Below are 23995 nucleotides of genomic sequence, written 5' to 3'. Positions count from 1 at the left end.
ATGATGGGGATGTTGGTTTCAGAAAGTCCAAACTCATCAAAAGGCTCCTGAATCTGGCTTTTAAATCGCCAAAGGCACATTCCATTGCCATTCTGCATTTACTCAGTCTGTAGTTGAAGCATTCCTGACTGTGGTCCAGGGTGCCTGTGTATGGCTTCATGAGGCAAGGGTGATGACTGTAAGCAGGGTCACCCAAGTATCACTGTAGGCATCTCCACATTGCCAATCTTGATTTTCAGATCTGGGAAGAAAGACCCACCCAGAAGCTGTCTGTACAGACCTGAAGTTCTAAAGATGCATGCATCATGCGCCTTTTCCAACCATCCCACGTTGATGTTGGTGAAATGACATTTGTTCCACACATTTGTGTTCCAGAACCTGCAACATCATGGAGAAGTACCCCTTGCGGTTTATGAATTCTGAGGCCAGGTGGTCCAGGGCTGTAATGGGGATGTGCGTTCCAGCTATCGCCCCACCACAGTTGGGAAACCCCATGGCAGCAAAGCATCCAACATGTGCTGGACATTTCCCAGGGTCATGGTCTTCTGCATGAGATGGTGACAGACTGCTCTGACTACCTGCATCACAGCAGCCCCCACTTTAGATCTGCCCACACCGAACTGATTTGCCACTGACCGATAGCTGTCAGGTGTTGCAAACCTCCACAGAGTGATTGCCACTCAGTTGTGAACTGTCAAAGAAGGTCTCACTCAGGTATCTCTGCACTTCAGGGCAGAGGAAAGCAAATCACAAAGTTCCATGAAAGTGGTTTTGCACATGCAGAAGTTCTGCACCCACTGCTGGTCATCCGAGGCCACCAAAATGATGTGGTTCCACCAATGTGTTCTGGTTTCATGTCTCCAGAAATGGCACTCCACTGTAAGCAATGCATTTCTAAATTCCTAGTCTTCAGTTCTTCAGTTTCATCAACCAATACATTCTCTTCCTCCACATCCATCTCATTTATTTCATCCTCCCACTGCCTTTGTTTAAATAAATACTGCATGATGCTCCTGGAAGTGGCCATAATGCACCGTGCAATGGCTAAAAGTAGTTGAGTACCCATGCTCGTGCCATTCAGCAGTGTGAGCCAGGGGCAGGCTGTGAAAAACAGCCAGGAAAAATGACAGGAAGTTGGCCATTTGTTTTTCAGTGGGGGTTGTGTGCTTTGCATTCTGGGATAATGACATCAGACACCCACAAGCACATATGGCACATTTTTTCCCATGAGCCAGTGGCACAAAAACCCAGAATGCAACAGGGCAAAAGTTACTGTTCGATAGTACCCCCAATCATTTGCTCGTGCAGTCAAATGTAGGTAAGGGAATGGAGACACAGTAAGTTAATTTTCTGAACATTGGTGGACACTCAAATTTAACTTTAAAAAACCTAGCATTAAAATGTCAACTTTATTAAATTCAACTTTATTTCATAGCGTGGACATGAAGGAAAATATTTACTGATCTTTTCTTTCAGACTTTCCAAATGCTCAGAAATTACGTTGACCAAATACCACTAGCATGATTTGGGGCATTTGTTAAGGGGAATAAGTCTGTTTTTCCTTTTACTATTTTTTTCACCCCAGAGGGCTAATTTAGACCTAAACCCATGCAGTTTACTTGTGCTGAAGAGAAGATGCCTTTTTTCACCTTGCATTTTCCAATTCAGTTTATTGAGGTGGCAAAATCTATCAGCCAGACAGGCAAGCTTTCATGCACTATGGCACATCCACAATCAAATCTGTATACGCTGATTTATCCAAAGCTAGAAATGCTTTTATTGCCTCTCTCAGCTCATACCAGTGGGATTCTGTGTGCAGGAGTCAACTCAGGTGCTCTGCTCCCTGTGCTTATGCGGCAAGGAGAAAGGACATGAGTTTAAAGGCTGTGATTTGATAAAGCTTGTTCGCTGTACTGCTCCATCTAATACTAACAGTTTGGCTGTGGCCACACTAGCCCCCTTCTTTCAGAGGCGGCATGGTAATGAGACACTTTGGCAGATGCTGATGAGGTGCTGCCAGCAATATGCAGTGCTTCATTAGCATAATAGCAGCCACATGTGCTTCAAAAATGCTGCTTTTGAAACACAGGCTGCCTGTGTTGACAGGGGCCCTTTGAAAGGACCCCCTGATTTCAAAATCCCCTTCTTTCCATTTGGTTTTGGTAAGAAGGGGTTTTCAAAATCAGGGGGTCGTTTCGAAAGGCCCTAGCTACACTGGTGGCGTGTGTTTCGAAAGCAGCACTTTCAAAGTGTGCGTGGCTGCTGTTATGCTAATGAGGTGCCTCATTACAATGCCCCCTCTGAAAGCAGGGGCTTGTGTGGCCACAACCTTCTTGTGGCAGTGTTTTGATTATGAGAGCTTCACAGTATAGGAAGCAGTGACCCAGCAGCTCTGGCTTTGTTCCCTGACCTTGCTTATAAACTATTTTACTTTGCCAGTCATGGAGGCTGCTCCATCAGCGCAGACACTGATACAATTTTGCCAGTGACAGTCTCTTTCCTCAAGGTAGGCTGTTGTCACATAGAATATTTCCTTTCCAGTCATGACCTGCCAGTTCTTTGTAAAACAAACCCTTTCTCTGATAGTGTCTCCACTGAGGTGCCTCACATTAGCCAAAAATTGAGCATGGTTATGTGTCAAGCTGGAATGCAAGAACTTTGTTTGATCTGAATTTTTCTAGTAGCACCATCTCAGTATCACTGCTGTCTTCAATGCAACAGCTCAACTAATTTGAAAGATGATTTTTTCAATATCCTTTACTTCATGTGTGTGATAGCAACAAGTGCTGATTGTCTGGGGGCAGAACTGAACTTGGGGCCTTTGCTGTTTAGGGCATAAACCTCTAGTGCATAGGCAAGCAGGCAACTGCCTATTAATACTGGCTGTAAAGCAGGCTCATTATTCTCTCTGTAAGTGTTTGGCATACCACTAGGAGGGACAGAACATCACACCCAGGTGTATGGGTTACATGTGCACCTAACAATTTGCATGCTAGTAAAATTAATATCTCTGAGAGTGTATTGGTCTTTTTCCTCCATTTCTACAAGATCAAAGAGCGCATAACATTTTGCCAGAAACAGCTGCACATTCAATTGCTGCTTGTTTTTCACTTTGACCCCTCAAAAAAAGTATAATTTGTAACATACTTGGCACTGTGGCATGGTTCAAAAATTTCTCCCTGCACACACACGCAACATTTTGGAAGAGGGCAAGGTAGTTGACAAACATCCATACTGCAGAGAGCTCACACCGAAGTGTCAGTTCACTGCTTTTGCTTTCTTATTTTTAAGTTCAGCTTCATCACTGCAGGTAAAGGTGTAACTCCCAAAACAGTGTTTTCTTCCAATATTTGTCCCTTTTGGGGTCATACCTTTGAAATTCATTGGGGTAACTTTTAAAATTTGTACACTCTGAAAAATGTACTGACCACCATTTTACTCCCACAACATCAAATTCATGTGAGCGTAGCATAATGCTGAATCTACCACAGGCCAATCTTTAATTTTGTTCATGTATGTCTATGACCTAATCCAAAACAAGGCTAGCTGGGTTAAAAAGAAAACGACATGGTGGCTAATGCTAGATCGTGATCCGTCTTTTGTGCCAGAATTAACATTTTTAACACTGGAAACTAACATCAAAACTAAATATAAGAATGAAGGACAAAAGCATGCTTAGTGGAGAATGACATGGTACTTGAGAGTAATATTTTGGCATGGCACACAATTAATAATTAATCATTTCTTTTCATTGCCAAAAAAGAGTCTTTTCAGATATGTGTAACTCTCTCTGCTATGTTTAAGTGCAATATAATTAATTATTATGCTGTTCTGGATCAGGGTTATTCTAATTTTCACCCCAATTCAAATATAAATATAAAATGTAGGCTGGAATGGTCTTTTTTATTTGCATCACTGTCAAAGGTTCCTTGCAGCACATTACACTCACCAGGGCATATCATCTTTGTTTACTTTTGATCCTGCTTAACCTCCCTTTGGGGACTGAAATGTGATGCATGAGTAATATTAAAACGGGCTTCATCCTGGCTAGCAAAAGAGCAGAATGCAATCTGGCTCCAACACTATTTGACGTATCAGGGAAGGTTTAGTTTGTCATCTGAACTCAACTAAAAATTAACAGTTCGTTTGTGTATGACACAATAACACACTTTGCTCATGGGTGTGACCATAACCTTGCACAGTGATTTTCTTTGCCTATCAAACATATTTATTCACGGAAGAAGTCTCAGCAAGAGGCACAAAGACCCATTTTTCATGCGGCTTTGTGTCTGTGTTTTATGAGTTGACACATCATGGTCATATCTAATTCTAAAGTAAAATAATTACTTAAACCACATGATCACAAGATTATTGGCTGGAGTCCATGTTGACTTATGTTTTTCATAATTGAATCCCCATCAATCAGCATTGACAACTATACATTAGAGGACGTTCACTAGTTCGTTTACCTCGGGTCCATCATCACTGACACCCTGCCATTGGACACTGAGCTAAATAGGAGGATTGGAAAAGCGGCCACAACTCTGTCCAGACTCAGCAAGAGAGTGTGGAATAACAACAAGCCGTACACTCACACCAAAATGCAAGTCTACAGAGCCTGCATCCTCAGCACCCTCCTTTACATCAGCAAGTCTTGGACCCTGTACGCCCGCCAGAAAAAGAGGCTGAACGTCTTCCACTTGTGCTGCCTCAGGCGCATCCTTGGAATATCATGGAAGGACAGAGTGACCAACACCGCCGTCCTCGAGGAAGCTGGACTCCCAACCATGCACACCCTCCTCAGGCAGTGGCGGCTCCGCTGTCTTGGCCACATCCACAGGATGAATGATGGAAGGATTCCAAAAGACATCCTGTGTGGTGAGCTAGCCTCTGGCAAAAGACCTCCCGGACGCCCCTAGTTGCGCTACAAAGATGTCTGCAAGAGAGACATCAGAGAGGTAGACATCAAGCTGGACAACTGGGAAGAACTAGCAGATGACCACAGCAGATGGAGGCAGGGGTTACACAAGGGCCTTCAAAAGGGCGAGATGAGGATCAGACAGCTAGCAGAGGAGAAGCGAGCGCACAGAAAGCACACTAAGGACTTGCCAGACACCCACTACATCTGCAAGAGATGCAGCAAGGACTGTCACTCTCATGTGGGTCTTCATAGTCACAGTAGACGCTGTAAATGAAGTCCTCAATTTAAACTATAAAGGGCACGATCCATAGTCTTTGCAGACTGAAGGATGCCTACTACTCTATTTTGTCTGGATGCTCTATTTCAAAATAGCTGAGGGCTATTTCAGTACACATTTTGGGTATGTCTACATGTGCACGGTATCTCGAAAAGATCAGACCCTCTTTCAAAGGAACAGAGGGAGCATCTGCATGTGCCACGTGATCTTTCAACTGGAAATCGGAGGACCTCAGCCCAGATGTCAAAATCCTCCAAGTCCCCTGCAGAGGCCCCCCCCAGAGAGGCCCCCCTGCAGGGGACCCCCCAACCCCATGATCCCCACAGAGGCCCCCGCCACACGCCCCCACTGATGCCCCCACTCACAGCCTACAATGCCCCTACCATCCAGTGCTCCCTGCCATGTCCCAGCCCTGCCACAGAGATTGCGCCCAGGGGGTGGGGAGGGGAGCCCTGGGCCGATGTGGCTCTTGGCCTGCAACCCCCATCCTTGAGTGACACTTTCAGCTCAGGCCCCTCCCATAAACCCGTACAGGTTCAGGCCCCTCCCCGCCCCACTAAGTACATGGCTGGCCCCCCACACCTCATTGTAAATAGTTACACATTTGCACAGGCACTGGGTTGTGGTTCATGTTGATAAATGTTTATTGCACACCATAGCCCATGGTCTTGTGGCAGGGAGGCAAGGGTGTAGTGGTGGTGGTGCATGTGGTGTGGGGGGGTGTGAATGCGTGGGGGGGGCGGTGAGAGCTGGGTGTCAGGGGGGTGGTCTGTGCGACCCAGGGGCAAGGCTCACCCAGAGGGCCTCCCAGATCTGTACCCCATTGCAGTTTGCCCAGCGACTGGCTACAGCAGCTGGCTGCTCGAACCCTGTGATGGCCTCACCACCCTCTCCTGGATGTAGGCATCCCCCTTATCCTCCACAATGTTGTGGAGGGCGCAGCAGGCACCCACCATCTGCTGGAGGTTGTGCATCACAACCTTAAGATGGGCAAGGAGGCACCACTACTGCCCCATGAGGCACCCAAAGGCCTTCATGACCATGTGCCAGGCCTGACTGTGGTTGAAGGCCTCCTGGTTGGGGTTGAGGTGGCCAGTTTAGGGCTGCATCAGCCACAGCAGCAAGGGGTATGCTGCATCTGCGACCAAGCATAGTGACATGGTGGTGTCCCCAACCGGCATCTTCTACTGGGGGGATGAAGGTGCTGGCCTCCAGACACCAGCACAGGCCGGAAGTGCTGAAGACCCTGCCGTTATGGGTGCACCCCGCCCAGTCCATGTATATGTCCATGAATCAGCCTTTGTGGTCTGCCAGGGCCTGGAAGACTACTGAGTGGTAGCCCTTCCAGTTGATATAGTGGCCAGTGCTGTGTGACAGGGCATGGATGGGGATGTGCATTCCATCCAGGGCACCAAAGCAGTTCGGGAACCCCAGTGAGGAGAAACTCTTGACGATTGTGTCCAGGTCCCCGACACAGATGATCTGGTCCAGGATCATCACATTTATGTTGTGGACAACCTGCATGGGAGGGAGGTCATGGTCTTTTGTGAGGGTGTGGCAGGATGTTCCCAGCCAACGTGTCCCCCTTACCCCTTCCTGGGCAGCAGCCCCCAGGGTCCCCATGTTCAGGGGCCCCTCCCCTTTCCCCATGCTAGGGGTGTGCCCTGGGCCTGGCTTACCTCCATGAGCACTGCTCCGAGAGTGGCCTTGCCCAGCCTGAACTGGTGCCTCACTGAGCTGTTGGAGTCGGGGGTGGCCAGTTTCCATATCGCAATTGCAACTCGCTTCTCAAGGGGGAGTGCAGACCGCATGGTGGTGTCCTGGTGCCTCAGTGCAGGTGCCAGCCAGTGGCATAGCTCTTGGAAGGTGTCCCAGCTCCTGCGAAAGTTCTGCAGCCATGTGGCATCATCCCATTGCCACAGCACCAGTTGCTCTTACCACTCTTTACTGCTGGGGTGGCTTCAGGGTCACTGAGGTGCCATGGGGTGGGGTGCAGGTTGGGGAGGTCCATGTTTCCAGGAGGTCCACTCTGTCTCCCAAGGGGCCGGGGGGGGGCGCCAAGGCGACTGTACAGATGAGGTGGGCAATGGTGTCCATGATGTCTGCATTCAGTGCCAGGAGCAGGGTGTCGTTGGCCAGGGTGCTGCTGCACTGGGGTTTGCATAGCTGCTGGCAGCTTGGCAGGCCTTGGCTCATGCAGGGTGGGGGAGCTGATGGGGGGGCCCTTTTAAGGAAGTGGCCGGCTGTGCGCCGTGGAAGAGCTTGGCAGCCATGTGACTTCATATGCAGAGTCTCTACCTCCTTTGTTTCGAAAGAGTGCTCATACACGCGTGGACGCTCCCTTTCAAAAGAACGGAATGGATCATTGAAAGAGGGTGTCGGACCTGTCATCTGCCTTTGCCATGTGGTTGTATGCTTTCAAACGCTGGGATTTCGATTCCTGGCTTTTGATTTTGCCCTTTCGATGGTGGGCTCCCATATAGACGCAGCCTTTGTATGTAGCAGCATTATTTCGAAATAAGCTATTCCGGAAAAATCTCTTCTGGACCAGCTTATTTTGAAATAGTGCTGCTGTGTATACATAGCCTTAGTTTCCCACAGATGATATTCAGAGCTACTTCTCTGGAATCATTTACACCTAGACTAGCCAAATCTCCAGTTAAAATACTGCCAGCAGCGCTCATTCACTGACTTCTTTTAAATTAGCATGTGTGTGCAGCAGAACAATAGGTGTTAGGTTAGAAGAAGAGATCATTGTCAAACTTCTGAGGGGTTATTTAGCAGATTTTCCATATATGCTATAAAATGCGCTTCAATGCCCTTTCATCTGTAGTGCAATCCAAATTAAAGCAATCACCCATTCACAATGTTGTTGGACACACACGCTATGATATTAACAAGTCTCAACACAAGCTGCTGTGACTGTGCGCAGCAGCCATGAAATTAAAGTGACGAAGACACAGAATTGGAAAAATGGTTCAATGGATTAATCAGACAAAATATTGATTTCTGGTTTAGCAGAGTGCAAAATAGCAATTAAAATAGGTCTTCCCAACCTATTCAAGTATTGTAGGTTTTAAGTGCTTTCTTAATTATTGTGCTTGAAAAAAAAAAGAGCTCTTCATTTTTCTTTTTTTTTCCTCCAAAGCCCTTCACACTCCTTCCAGCGTCAGAAAGCAGAGGCACCACCTTTACCCTACCTGTCATTTGGCTGTGGAACCTTGATGTGATTTTTTGATTCTTTTCTCTCCACCCACACATCCAGGCTATGCCCAGGACCTGCTGCCTTTTTTTTTTTTTTTTTTTTGTGCAATGCCTCAAAAGATCCAGCCCTTCCTCTTTGTCCATGCTGCTAAAACTCTGACATAGGCCCTCATAATTTCATGCTTTCACTACTTTGATCCACTCCTTTCTGGACAAGACATATCACTGCTCCCCAGTACTAAAATATATCTATTTTCCTCTCTGTCTGTCTTGTCTTTTCATTCATATCACCTTCCTCTTTCCAAAAACTCCACTGCTTCGTTGTTCTGCACTGTATCCAGCACCATCTACTTCTACACTGCAGTCAATTAATGTCTCACATCTCTTGTGGCTGTAATGGAGTTACTCCACATTTTTCATCATAGTAAGAGAAGACTTTGGCCCACAGTTCTAATCTGAGAATATTTTATCATATGTTAAGAAGGATATAAAGTTGTTTATTGCCCTGAGAATCATCATCATCATCATGACTAAATTAAAGGTTTCAACTGCTGGTCCTTGCATCAAATTCAATGTTGTGGGGGAAATATGATCGGGATCCTTTGGTGTTTCCCTGTTCTGGAAAAGGTTACATACCTGCCAGGTACATGGGCCATCAGTGGAGGCATGTTCTGCCCCATGCCCCGGGCATATGAGGCAGCACATGAACTAGTCAGTACACACACATTATAATAGAAGTAATAGTCCAGCATCATTAGCAAGGTAGGAAGAGTCAAAAAGGGACTGAATGGCTGTGGCCACACAAGCCCCTGCTTTTAGAGGGGCTATGGTAATGCGGCACTTTGGCAGATGCTAATGAGGAGCTGCCATGAATATGCAGCACCTCATTAGCATAATGGCACCTGTGTGTGTTTTGAAAGTTCCACTTTCGAAACACATGTCGCCTGTGTAGCGGGGGGACCTTTCGAAACAACCCCCTGATTTAAGCCCTTTATTCCCAAAACCAAATGGGAATAAGTGACTTTCAGACTCTGGGGGTGATTTTGAAAGCCCCCGCTACACGGATGGCATGCTTTTAGAAAGCGGCATTTAGAAATGTGTGTGTCTGCCATATCCTAATGAGGTGCTGCATATTCATGGCAGTGTCTCATTAGCATCTACTGAAGTGTCACATTACCATAGCCCCTCCAAAAGGAGGGGCTAGTATGGCCACAGTCAAAGAGTATATGGATAATAAGGGATGTAAATGTTTTTCTGTATGTCACTATACCTTATTTACATAGGAGAAGTCACACTGTTCAAATAATATGTATTTTGGAAAAGATATTGAACCTCATGTTTCAAAGTTAACTTTAAGCTCTCAGGATGGGTATGTCTACAATGCAAAGGAAAACCCCACAGCACTGAGTCTTAGTGCCCAGGTCAATGGATTTGGGTTTGCAGCCTTTGGACAGCAGGGCTAAAAATAGCAGTGTGAATGTTTCTGATTGGTCTACAGCCTGGGCTCTAAGACCCTCCCCCCATCACCAGGTTTCCAGGACAGTGCTTCAGCCCAATTAGAAATATATATGTTTATCTTTTTAGCCCTTCAGTCCTAGTTTGAGTCAAACGACCTGGTCTCTGAGACTCAGCACCGCAGGGTAGATACTTGCAAGGTGAACATACCTTGCGTGGACATGCACTAGCTATGCTCAAGATAGCAGACTAAGAATAACTGGGTGACCACAGTAGTTTAGGATAGGCAGCTACGTGCACACCTAAAACCTTGGACTGAGTTCTGTGGAAGTGACTAGCCCAAGACACCATGTGTACTGTGCAGCCACATTGCTACTTTTGGGCACTAGTCTGAGGAGAGTTAATATATGTACATTTACCTGAGCTGGGAATCACATCTCCCAGCTGCTGTGATGACATTCCTTTAGAGATTTCCAGGAGAAACTGTGACATCAGAAATATTATCAATTCTATTCCATAAGAGCAGTCCAACCTGCCCAAGGTTTAGAGGACTTTACCTACACATAAATTACAACTTCCATCATGAAACAACATTTTTCTACATCCCTGGAAAGGATCATTCTTATGACTGGAAACACCATAATTGTTACCTTCCAACGTGTTTCTGAAGCTGAAGTTGGCCAATTTATCCATGGCCCCAGATTCGTACTGAGTCAATGTTAGACAAAATTCAACGTCAGCTGAGGATGGGAGTCTAGAGGTCCTCGATTTGTCGTGGTTCCCAGGATTTCGAAGTAGAGGGCCTTCATTGGTGCCATTGCATAAAGCCTGCCGACTGTTGTACTCCTCTGAGAGGCTGCAAATTACCTGTGTAAAATATTTACCATCAGCCTGATTATCATTGTTACAAAAAAAAAAGATAAACACAAACATATTTATAGTTTTCAAAATAAGTTCTTTGACCTATAAAAACCAGTGCAAAAATGCATACAGTCTTCCCCCACCTTACAAGGGTAATTCGTTCCTGAAAAACTCCTCTTAGGGCGAATTCTTGTAAGTTGAAAATGTAATTACCATTAATTTCAATGGGAAAAAAATTTATGCATTCCTGAGCCCCAAAATTTACCCTCATTTATGCTGAAACAACACCAAATCCCATTAAAATGAACACAATTACTTCAATAGTTAACATTAGTTATCATAACACAACCTAACAAGGCATTTTCCCTTCATTAATTACTCTACAATACGTCTGTTTACCTGCAGAGACAGGAGAACGGAAACCGAAGAGAGCCTGGGAGGGGGGCGCAAAGCTGGGGAGCTGCCTGTTGATGCAGAAGCGGGGCCGGTGCAAGGGGGCGGGCAGGGCAGAGGAAGGCACGGGGAGGCAGCCCGGCCTGAGTGCAGCTTAGGTTAAGTGGGGAGGGGGCAGTGTCAGGGGCTGGCCGCGCAGGGAGCTAGGCAGGCACAGGAGGCCCCCAGCTGGCAAGGGGTGATGCCTTGCTCATGTAGGGCTGTGTGGTGGAGAGGCCTCAACAGCAGCGGCCGAGGTGCTAAATGCAAAGGAACGCCACAGGCAGCAAGCAGTGCCTGAGGCACTGCTGCGCAGGGCGGGCAGTGGCAGCCCCCTAGCCGCCCGGGGAGCGGGAGGCAGGTGTGGGGCCGGGATGGGTTGTGTACCCAGCAGCCATGTCTCGCGGGAGCACCTGGGAGCCTGCAGCCGCTGGCTGAACCAGGGTGCACCGCTGCTGCAGAGCCAAGGCAGAGACCAGACCAGCCACAGGTAAAGACTGGGCCGATGGCTCCGGGAAACTGCCACTGGGCACTGCGGAGACGCTCTGGGCAGGATGCAGCTGAGGGCAGCCGTTGCCTGGAGCTGCAGGGCATCCGCATCCCACTGAGGTGCACAAAATTGAAACTGGTCCTTGTAAATTTGAGGAAATGCCTCGTAAGATGAGGTAGGGGTTTTAAATCAAACTCCTCATAAACCTGAATTCTCATAACCCGAATGGGTGTATCTCGGGGTATGACTGTATATAATAACCTGTGTATAAGGGCATGAGTGAGGGTGGGGAAGTTCAAGCGACAGAGAGAGGGGGGTGCAATGAGTGGTGCGGAGTCGCAGTAAAGGGGCAGGGCAGAGATGGGACCTCAGAGAAGGGGCAGGGCAGGGGTGGGGCAAGGGTGCTTGGTTTTGTATGATTAGAAAATTGGCCACCCTAACTGAGCCTAGTGGGTTAAATTTCACAGGGCTACTGTTGGACATGGGTACAAATTGCACTGCAGTGGGTTACAAGCCAGCACCTGGATGGAACCCCACTGCAGTCCATGGGGAGTTTCAGGAATCTGCCTGCACAGAGCAGCTTTTAGAATCTCAACCTAGCAGGGTGTGAGAGAAACACTCAAACCATAACTAAATATAGACACTCATATGCACTGGGATATTTAAAACGATTCATTCTATGAATAGATAAATCCCGAAATATTTTCCTCTGCCTCTCAACCTACCATCCTTACTTACCTGGAGTCTTATTCCAGCAGAGATGGAATGCCTGTAATAAATCCAGTTACTGTGGGTCAGAAAATGCTGATTTAAGAAAAGGGAGTGAAAGTGACTGTCTGTGACTTTCTGTTTTGAACCATAAACAACCTGGCCTTAGGAAGACACTCCATCCAGCTGTGGATGCATTAGTTCAAATAAAAGCTATGGACGTAGTGTAGAAATTGTTGGTGAAGCTCTATGGCCCATGATACGTAGGAAGTCAATACTAAATGATCACTCAGCCCTTTCAAGCCTTAAAATCTATGATTTTTTTTCACGGTCTTTTCTCCTAATTCCAAATCAGGTTTCTCTTTTTAAAATTGCTCCACTGAAGCTTTTCTCTTTTTGAAGTCATAGGTGCAAACTGTGAAAGGGTCTGATCTTCAGAAAAAGCAGTGCTACTTCATTGAGTTGTTAGGAGCATGTATTACAGCTGCATGTATAGGCATAGTTAATAGATAGCATGCCAGTAGATGGCACTCAAGAATATGTAGTACAGTTCCTGGGTTTTATAGGCCCAGTAAAACTTCCTAGCTTGCTGTGGAAATGAGTTACTTTGTAATGTTTTTCATGTCGTCTCTTAGCACAATTCATTGAACTTGGCTAGTTTGCACCAGATGAGGATCTGGCCCCATGAAAAGGGGTCTCATGGTTTATTTCTCCACATTTTCAAACTGGATACAGTAACAATGTTGTTACCCAGCATGTGTGGGGAATGGCAGTTCCCGGTTAATTAAATGTGACTGTTACTCATGTTTTTCCACTAAACTGCAAAAATGTTTAAGAAATAGAATCACGTTACTTAACACTACACCTACACCTTTCAACGCTATTACTGTATATTGTACTGTAATGTACTGCTTCTCTACTGCCCCAGGGCCATCAAACAAATGCAACTTCCACAAACAGTGGAAAATAATTCCAGATAGCTACCAGAATTGTTCTGGTTAACCGAAATGGGAATTGTACTGCCATCTGTGGCAGACAATGGGCACCCAAGTTTTCTGCATACTAAAGTGCCTGATAACAAATCTTGTATTGTGTTAAGGTTAGGAAATCTTTACCACTGGTAGCAATCACAGCACTTCATGCCTTTCTTTAAAACAGTTGGTATTTTACCTCATCCCTTAGGCCAGGATTCTGCCAACAGAGCCCTGTGCTCATGTGGAACCATAGCAGGACTGGAGCCTTAGACTTTCTTCAGTTTTGTGTTAAACTTTTGCGAATTGCTTATTTTCTTAAGTGCAAATATGTCATTTTTAAAGGCCGGTATTATTTGGCTAATTCCTTTAGGTTAAATCAATGAGAACAGTGACATGCACTGCTTACAAACTCCAGTCAAAGATTTCCTGTTAATTGTGATTAATATGTTCTCAAATACATGGGAAGCCGTTCAGACATAAACCCCATACACATTAAAGGGAATATAACTAAGAGCTAGACTGAGACTACGTCACTGTCTTCATGGGGGGAGGTGCTTAGCTCAGCCTCACAAACTTTTCAGTACTCCTGCCTGGCTCCCAGGGGATAATAATTCACACCAACTTTTTGCTAAAGTATATGTAACAGCACATCCCTTCTGCTCCACTGGCCAACATATTGAGTGGAGAAAGCTAAGACTCCATCCACACCCTGCTCCCCTCACTCCATGGACAACCTCCCCCTCCTCCCACTTGACATGGAGTGGTACTGGCATGCAGCATCTTTATTAGGTGGCATCCAAATGCAACTCACTTGTCAAACTCACTCATCCAATATAGGGAGGTGTGAGAAGAATTCCAAGCGAGTGGGTAACAGAACAAGCTGGACTTTGGAGATCCTAGTGCAATGGACTGTTTGTAAAATGAAACAAATATCTTTGATAGAGATCATGCATACGTTAAGGCTCTTCATATGCTCTTAAACATGTGTTCCTTCTAATTTTTGACATTGATGGGATAAATAAATTCGGTTATGTGCACCCAGGCATGTGTGGATGTGCACCACCAATAGAAACCCATGCTGCTGGCCGTGGGTGTTATGCTAATCAGCTGGGCAGTACCTAAATCTCTCCTGGGCAGCTGCCCAAGTTCTCATCTTAGAGGGAATGCTGCAGAAGAGGTAGGTTAGGAAACGGAATGAACAAAAGAAAATTTTAGAAGTAAAACTTCAAAGAGATTCTAAGGCCCAACTCTACCTGGGCATAAGGTGACAAATTACCTGAAGTGTATAAGTTTTTAGCCTCTACTGCACATGTATAAATTAAAGGAGCTACTGAGCTAGCTTGTAAGAAAAGGAGGTTCAATTCATCTGCAAAGCCTCACCCTTGCTGACTGAGCTAACCTTGTTATCCCCACCCTTGCTTTGGCTTATTTATACCTGGCCCTGCAGATTTCCAAGACCAGCATCTGATGAAGTGAGTCTTTGCTCACAAAAACTGATGCTCATGCTCAAAACTTTTCTGTTAGTCTATAAGGTGCCACAGGACCCTTCGTTGCTGTTACAGATCCAGACTAACACGGCTACCTCTGTTACTTAACTTCAGCTACGTGACTTGTGTAGTTGGAGTCAATGTACCTTTCACTGATTTTCTGCATCATCCCTTCTGTGGAAGCTTGATGGGAGAAACTCTCCCATTGAATTCCCTTATTCTTCATGACTGCACGGAGTACTGGGGTTGACAAAGGGTGCCCTCAACATTTGGTTTAGTATGGCCCGCTAGACCCAGTAAATCAAACCTGCAAGATTGACCTCTGGAGACCTTACAAAGCTGTGGCTGAAAACAGAACTCAGTCCTGTCTGTACAATTTCTTCCTCTAGGTCAATCTATTTATAAAGGTGCCAGAATATACCAGACCCATGTAATTTAGCTGTTCTGCATTGAAAGAGCAGGGCAAAGCATCCAATATAAACTAGTGAATCTGGTAAGAATTTATACCGTTTTGCCTTAGTTTGTCTGCAATGTGCCTGGCACCCAAACCCAATCAAATCACCTACTCACTCCCAGCAAAATGAGCAAATTCTGCTTTTACTTTCACCAGAGCAAATCTGTAGTAACTCCATTGATTTCAATAGAGTGACTCTAAATTTACATGAGTGCACCAGAGAGAAGAGTGTTGATCAGAGATATTCAAAAAGGGCACAGTGTTTATTTCTATTAACCAATATATTATTTTCTATACATATATTTTAAAGATTCTGCCTCTGTCTAGCCATATCTGCACGTGCACGCTACTTCAAAGTAGCGGCACTAACTTCGAAATAGCGCCTGTCACGGCTACACGTGTTGGGCGCTATTTCGATGTTACCATTGCCATTAGGCGGCGAGACGTCGAAGCCGCTAACCCCGTGAGGGGATGGGAATAGTGCCCTACTTCTAAGTTGAACGTCGAACTAGGGCACGTGTAGACGATCCACGTCCCGCAACATCGAAATAGCGGGGTCCGCCATGGTGGCCATCAGCTGAGGGGTTGAGAGACGCTCTCTCCAGTCCCTGCGGGGCTCTATGGTCACCGTGTGCAGCAGCCCTTTGCCCAGGGCTTCTGGCTGCTGCTGCTGCAGCTGGGGATCCATGCTGCATGCACAGGGTCTGCAACCAGTTGTCGGCTCTGTGGATCTTGTGTTGTTTAGTGCAACTGTGTCTGGGAGGGGCCCTTTAAGGGAGCGGCTTGCTGTTGAGTCCGCCCTGTGATCCTGTCTGCAGCTGTGCCTGACACCCTTATTTCGATGTGTGCTACTTTGGCGTGTAGACGTTCCCTCGCAGTGCCTATTTCGATGTGGTGCTGCGCAACGTCGATGTTGAACGTCGACTTTGCCAGCCCTGGAGGACGTGTAGATGTTATTCATCGAAATAGCCCATTTCGAAATACGCTACTTCGATGTAGGCTTCACGTGTAGACGTATCCTCTGTCTGTCTGTCTGTCTGTGTTATGTTTGTTCAAGAACTGCTCTCAAACTGTAAGTGCTAGAGCCATGGAATTTGGTGTGCAGCTTCCTCGTACCCTAACTTAAGCAAAGGCCAGGGTTTGGTTGTGTCTAGAAAGTGGAACGTGATGGATTTCCCACATTTTCCAGAACATGGAAAGGGAGGAATACCAAGAAGCGGGGTGACATACTTCAGACTCACCACTGGGGGCAGCAACCACAGTGAACAGCGATTCTGCAGAGGGACCCCTGGGGACATCTGAAGCACAAACACAGTGGTCATGTGGAGACAGGGCTCTCCATCCAACTAGTCACTGGACACGTAAGTGCCGGCTTGGCCCCAGCACTCCACCACACCAACCCATCCACATCATAGAATCATAGGGCTGGAAGGGACCTCAGAAAGTCATCTAGTCCAGTCCCCTCCTTCAAGCAGGATCAACCCCAACTAAGTCATCCCAGCCAGGACCTTGTCCATCCGGGACTTAAAAACCTCGAGTGATGGAGAATCCACCACCTCTCTAGGCAACGCATTCCAATGCTTCACCACCCTCCTGGTGAAGTAGTTTTTCCTAATATCCAACTTACACCTCTCCCTCTTTAACTTCAGACCATTATTCCTTGTTCTGCCATTTGACACAACTAAAAACAGTTTCTCTCCATCCTCTTTAGAGCTCCCCTTCAGGAAGTTGAAGGCTGCTATTAAATCACCTCTAAGTCTTCTCTTCTGTAAACTAAACAAGCTCAAATCCCTCAGCCTATCCTCATAGGTCTTGTGCTCCAGACCCTTAATCATTTTTGTTGCCCTCCGCTGTACCTGCTCCAGCACATCCACATAATTTTTATACTGGGGGGCCCAAAACTGGACACAATATTCCAGATGTGGCCTCACCAGTACTGAACAGAGGGGAACAACCACTTCTCTAGATGTGCTCAAAATGCCCCTCCTAATGCACCCTAGTATGCCGTTAGCCTTCTTGCCTACAAGGGCACACTGTTTACTCATATCCAGCCTTTCATCCACCATAACCCCTAGGTTCCTTTCCGCTATACTGCTGCTTAGCCAGTTGGTCCCCAGCCTATAACAATGCTTGGGATTCTTCCGCCCCAGGTGTAGGACTCTACACTTCTCCTTGTTGAACCTCATCAGATTTCTTTTGGCACAGTCCTCCAATTTATCCAGGTCACGCTGGATTCTCTCTCTACCCTCCAGCGTATCTACCTCTCCTCCTAGTTTTGTGTCATCCGCAAACTTGCTGAGGGTGCAATCCAGTCCCTCATCCAGGTCATTAATAAAGATGTTGAACAACACCAGCCCCAGAACTGAGCCTTGTGGCACTCTGCTTGAAACCAACTGCCATTCAGATATTGAGCCATTGACCACTACCCATTGACCCTGACCATCAAGCCGGCTTTCTATCCATCTTATAGTCCAAGGATCCAACTCATATTTCCTTAACTTATGGGCAAGAATATTGTGGGAGACTGTATCAAAAGCTTTGCTGAGGTCAAGTTATATCACATCCACTGACTTCCCCGTGTCCACAGAGCCTGTTACCTCATCATAGAAGCTAACTATATTGGTCAGGCAGGACTTGCCCCTGGTGAATCCATGTTGGCTACTTTTGATCACTTTCCCCTCTTCCAAGTTCTCCAAAATGGATTCCTTGAGGATCCCCTCCATTATTTTCCCAGGGATTGAGATAAAGCTGACAGGTCTATAGTTCCCTGGATTGTTCTTCTTTCCTTTTTTAAGGAATGACTATCCCCCCTTCCAGACACTGGACAGGAACCCCCAAAACTGTTTTGCCTTTCCTCCATGCTGGAGCCAGGAATCCTGCTCTCCCCGCACTTCAAACTGCAGCCAGGCCCTGCCCTGGCTCCAGCTCTGCCTCCCAGCTCATGCTGAGGCAGAGCCCAGCACTTCAGCCCAAACCCAGCTGATCCCAGTGCTGGGCCCAATGTGTTGGCCCACCTGCCCTGTGACCTTAAAGCTCAGGCTGGGCCTGACACAGCACAGTGCTGTTCCCCCTCCTCCCCATCCTGGGGCTGGGCCCAGTGCCATGTTCCCCCCAACCCCAGAGTGCAGGATGAGCTGGGCCCTGTACCACAACCTAGCCCCAGCATCCACCCCTGCCCCACCCTCAGACCTCAGGCTGGGGTGGGGAAAGCGCCTGGGTTCCAGCCTCCCCCGGAGCTCAGGCCAGGGGGAGGGGCTGGGAGCCACAATCTGATTTTCCCCCATCCCTGGGGACAGGCAGGGGGCAGGAGCTGCTTCCCAAGCTGGTCCCTCAACCCAGGGACAGGCAGAGGTGGATGGGAACTGCAGCCTGAACCCCTCAAATGCAGCAGGCAGTGGGGCTGGGACACATGTCCATAACAAGTCCCCCCTGGGGACAGGCAAAGGTGCCAGGAGCTGCAGCCCAGATAGCACCCCCCTGGGAGCCATGTCCTCACCTTGCCCTTCCCCATCCATGGATAGGCAGGTGGGCTGGGAGCTGTGGTCCCCTGCTACGACCCCCACAGCCACTATGGAAATCTCCATTAAGCCCCCCTCCCATACCTCCCATCCCTGTGTCCTGAGCCCGCTGCCCTCCACCCCAGCCCCTGCCCTAAGGCCCATCACACATCCAAATCTGCACCATCCACCCCTACTGCCTCCCCCGCACCTCAAAGTCTTACTCCTGCACCCTTCAGCCTGACCTCAGGCCCCCTCAACTCTCCCAGCCTCCCCCCTCACACCCACTCCCTTGCCACAGTTCCCCACACAGCTAACTCCCTGCCCTGAGCTGCACCATCACCGGCATTCTGCCCTGACTCCTGCCGCCTTGCCTTGCCCTGATCTCCACACCCATCCTCCTGTCCTACCTCCTCCACCCCGACTCCCTTCTTAGAGCCCTTCTATTTAAATAAAGCATGAGGCTGCTATTTAAATAAAACATGTACATTTTCCTCCTAATTTCCAAAAGCAAAACAAAACAAAAATATACTTTCACTAAGGACCTGAGCAATGCCAGGTACATTTGCTAGTGAATAGCTAAAACAAAAACAGAAGACTACTCTAAAATTTCACAGAAAGATTCTCCCTTTTCCTGGATTTGCATGAGATTGTATCACTCACTACAGCATTAATGTATGCTCGTAGGTCTTATTTAAGACAGAGACTTCCAAATGCTATAGTTCAGCCATTAATTACAAACATCTGCATAGATTAGGTAAACTGTAGAGGGAAAATAATAACATATTAACTATTCCTAACGGAAGCAGGAGTCTCTTTTACATGATAAACATGAGAAAAAAAGTGGACAGATAATTCACTGAACTAAGTGGTAGCAGACACATGCTGAAGAAAGAGAGTGAGGGTTGGGGAGTTAGAAATTCAGCATGCATGCATGGGTATCCATGTTGCCATAGCAACTTTGCAATGGAATAAAGTATTTTTCTCCTTTCTTTAGAAAGAGATGCTGTGCTACAAATAGGCACTTTACATTTTTTAAACAAATCCATAACAACCCTTTGAGTGTGCCACTGTGTCTGAATTTACCAAATGCTGCAGAATACTCAGTCATTATTTTATTACACTTTGAAAGGGCATTGTGGATTTTAAAAGGACACTGTGCTACTTTTTTATTTTAAAGTCATTTCTAGCTGTTTGTCTTCTCCTCTCTGTCATTTAGATTACCCTATTAAAAGCCTGAATTCCTACACATCTTGCAACCCTCCACCCCCTGATTAGTTTGTCCTTTGTTGTTTGACTGGCAGTGCTTTGGCAATCAGCATCTTCTGTACTAGCTCTATGACTGTCTTCCGGCTGAAGCTAACACTATGTTTATGTCCTTTTAGTTTTAATGGAATGAGATTCAGATTCTAGTGTCAGACTAAGGCACTCCATTGACTTCAGAGTTACTCCATTGTAAATAGATCTGGTTGGGAATTTTCTTGCAAACTTTGTTATGTTGGAAAACGGAAATTTGTCAAACCCAAAACTTTCCATGAGAATGTACCTGTTGTGATGAAACTTTGACGGGAAAGAGTTTTCAGACTTGGAAAATAATTGTGGGACAGAAATACCATTTTCTTCCATCCAGAGTAACATTTTGTCTCAGAGTTAATAAAGCTGTATCCCTACAATTGCTTACTCTCCCCTTTCACAAGTTTTTATGCTAACACCCAGCTCTGAAGGCAGAGTGGACAGAAGCAGCTGCTGGCTGGGTGCCCAGCTCTGAAGGTTGCACCACCCCATCAGCCGCACAGAAGTAAAGATAGCAATGTAAAATTGATATTTGTCAATATTACTTTTCACGGCAGACTAAGTGACCCACTGCCACCTGTAATTCTGTGCTGCCACTGACACCCCGTAGCTGACAGATGAGTCCTGTTGACACTTCCGGGTGAGGAATGGGGGATGGGGATGTGGAGGAAAGAACAACCCACTGGGTTCCTCTCAGTGAGCATTTGAGGGGGTATGAAAGGGTTGTGGGGTTCCCACCATCCCTTTCATCCCATCCAACAGCTGTCCTTGGCCGTTCTTTATGAACCTCATCTGCCCTAGGTTGGACACCCAGAACTCTTAAAACTTATATCTTGGCCATATGATTCCCAATTCAAGACATGATTCTGCTACTTTACCAGTGTAATTCAGGAGTAAATCCCCTGAGGCGCTAGAGAAGAATCAGAGTCAGTTAGTGCAAAGCCATAGCGCGGGGTTGAAAATTTTAACAGTGACTCTGAAAAAAGTTACCAAGTGACTTATGTGCCTAAAACCCATCTTTAAAATCACTCAGGAAATGCCGACAATCGGACTGAGATATGTTTGGAAGTTTTACCCCAAAGCCAAACATTTGTAAAACATGCTGCATTCCCCTTATGTGCTCAGGGCACACAAAGACTTTGTTCTGATAAGATTTGTCTTCTGATTGAGAGCCAGCCTGAAATGGCAAATTACAGACCTCCACTGATTTTTAAATGTACTGTAGTAAAGTTTATAGATGCTCAGATATTACCATGGTAGGTTACATCTAGATATATCAGCTTTCTTTGAAAGAGTTAAAAAAAAAACCCAGCTCTCTGATCTCTCCTGCTCTATAGGAAAATGGTATTCATGTGGAGAAAGTAGAAAATTGCTCATTCTGTGATAACATCTGCACCATGTTACTTTTGAAGTGCCAGCCATTGTGCTATATATATATCTTAATTAGACTTTACCCTCCATGGGTTGGACACAATCGGCCTGATTCTAGTTACACTTCCACCAGTTTCATGTTGTTGTAACTGCATTGACTTGTTACTGCATTGACTCCTCGTTTAGACCTGTGTGAAATCAGAGGCAGGTCTGCTGCATTCTCTGGATGAAGTCCTGGATCCAGCAAAGTCAATGGCAAAATGCTTGCTGACTTCAATGAAGAGAAAATTTCACTCATGTTTTAAGTGCCATACACACAAATGGAAGTAGATAAATAAGGTTCTGCAAGACTTTGTTAGTCTCTTGTTCCTCTGGATGAAAACACTATGCTCTGAGACAAATGGTATCTTTCTGGCTGCTTGTATTCTATATATTGGACGAATTTTGGTACTTTCACAATTCTGAAATGGTGTCAATAGGAGGAACTCTACTTAAATCAACACGGCAGTAATTCAGAGCAGCTGGTATATTAGTTCAAAACACAGGGCCAGATTCATTGGTACATTCTGACTATTTTGTGCTACTCTGGTGATGCAAAGTAGCATAAATGCAATTAACCAGGCTAGCATTACCCCACTTGGTCTTTGCTTCCGGCCATATTGGTGAATTGTCCTATTGTCTGTTAAATCATGGAAACAAAGGACTGAATCCTCCCGTGGTGTAAGCTGAAGTATCTCCAAGTGAGTCAAAAGAACAATGCCAGTTTGCACCACCTAAGAATCTAGAGTTTAGAGTTGTAAATCTCAAAAGTTCATAGCTCTAGAACATCACAGTGTGTGCTGGCCCCACTTCAGCTAGACAAATATGCCAGGTTCTATTGCTTTATAGATTAACCTGAACCGTGTTTGAAATGTCAAGAATACTCTGAGTTCTATGTTATTAGCCCATTTTGGCAAGGAGATTAGCTTTTATTTTGCTTTTGAATAAATCAAATACATTTACTGATGTTAACAGCCCAGCCAATCCTTTTGGGTGCACTAAAGACTTTTCGCTTTAAACTAGATAAGCTTAATTGGATACTTTAAAAATCTTGATGGGCAAAAGAGGTTGTGAGCGGGAGGGGTTGTGAAGCCTTTCAGATGTAGAGCACGTTGATGACAACTCAGTGCCTTTGTTTCCATTGCTCAGACACTAACACTGCCATGAAGCGGTTGTGTGCTGGTGACTTGCACATAAATGCCCTGCTTTCTTGCAGCTTGACATCTCTGTCCTGCGTATGGTGTTATGAATCTTGCTTTTGGTGCACTGATGCACCCAAAAGGTGAATTAGAATTTTTTTTCATGTGTACTAGATTTCCCACTTGCCACAAGTTGATTAGCTTAGAATGTATCAGATCTCTAAACACAAAGATGCCCTCCCAGCCCTCCCTCCCTCTCTGCCCGCCAGTCCTTACCTGCCACGAGGAGAAAAAGGATGCTGGGCTAAGTAACTGAGGGTTGGTGGGGTGTCTGCCTCCCATTAATTCATCAGTGCAGACATCACAGCCCTCAGCATCTCTCCAGTCCCAGTAAGGGATGGTGAAGTTCTCATCTCCTGTGATCTTCTGGATCTCGTATTCCCACAGCAGCAAGAACAGCCGATGCCAAGGTAGAAAACCTGGGGCTTCATGGGCAAAATCGATATCCCTCCATACGCTGGATCCACCTAGCAGGGTATCACGAGAGACATAGTAATGCATCCATACAAAGAGGTCGTAAACGCTGATGTTCCTGAACATGGGATTTGAGCCATTGTTCATCTGAGCATAGGTGCCAGTGGCAATGACATAGTCCTGGCTGGGGGTATGCTTTGCCAGGCTGAGGTAGGCGAGGAACTTATTCTTTTCTCTGGTACTCAGCTGAAAGATGCTTCTCCTCACGCGCATCCTTCTCTCTGCACAGTTGGGCCCTGAGAAGCCGAACCTGCAGTCCCCGCAGTTGAATCCCATAAAGTTGTTGTTGCACTGGCACGTTCTGTTATAAAACACAGCAGGCCAGTCCTCCCTGTCATCCACCCCAGTGAAGGGGAACTGTGGTCCAAGCGGGGCACGGGACAGCAGGATCTCCTGGCAGGAGCCCCTGCCAGAGAGTTCCCCACAAGCGGACCCATCCCTAGCCCACAATGGGCAACATTCTTTCCTCAGCAGGCTCTCTGAAGATACACAGGCTCGGGGGAACTGCCCAAATGAGGGCTGCAGAGTCCCCAGCAAGAAACCCAGGGCCAAGAGACACATCCTCACACACCAGCAGGCAACCTTCAGTGCTATGGCTCAGTGCATGAATAGATCTAACCCCTGCCACAGTCCTGCAGATAAAAGAATTTTCTCCCTTCCGGTGAGAAAGTTTCACTCCTGACTTTTTTTTTTTTTAGCCATGTACTCTTCAATCTCCTTCACCATCTACCGCACATACACACCATTCTCTGTTAATCTGATTATCACATGCTCTGTGTGAAATCCAAGTGACTTTTTTTCTTCTGCCCCTTTAGCATTCAACATACACAGACTTATTATAAGCAGTCATCGTCTGCTT

General features: G+C 46.4%; 1 protein-coding gene across 1 annotated transcript in view; it reads right to left on the bottom strand.

Moving 5' to 3' along the window:
- Window positions 1-23697, bottom strand: part of TYR (tyrosinase) — a 95046-nt gene extending 71349 nt beyond the window's left edge. The window contains exons 1-2 of the mRNA XM_074981462.1: window positions 22879-23697; window positions 10508-10724 (exon numbers count right to left, since the gene is read on the bottom strand). Coding sequence (XP_074837563.1) covers window positions 10508-10724; window positions 22879-23697 — 1036 coding nt within the window. The remainder of the gene's footprint in view (window positions 1-10507; window positions 10725-22878) is intronic.
- Between the last annotated feature and the right edge of the window lie 298 nt (window positions 23698-23995).

This window comes from Carettochelys insculpta, chromosome 1 (assembly GCF_033958435.1).
Source record: "Carettochelys insculpta isolate YL-2023 chromosome 1, ASM3395843v1, whole genome shotgun sequence".
Lineage (NCBI taxonomy): Eukaryota > Metazoa > Chordata > Testudines > Carettochelyidae > Carettochelys > Carettochelys insculpta.
This window is presented reverse-complemented; position numbering and strand designations above follow the sequence as displayed.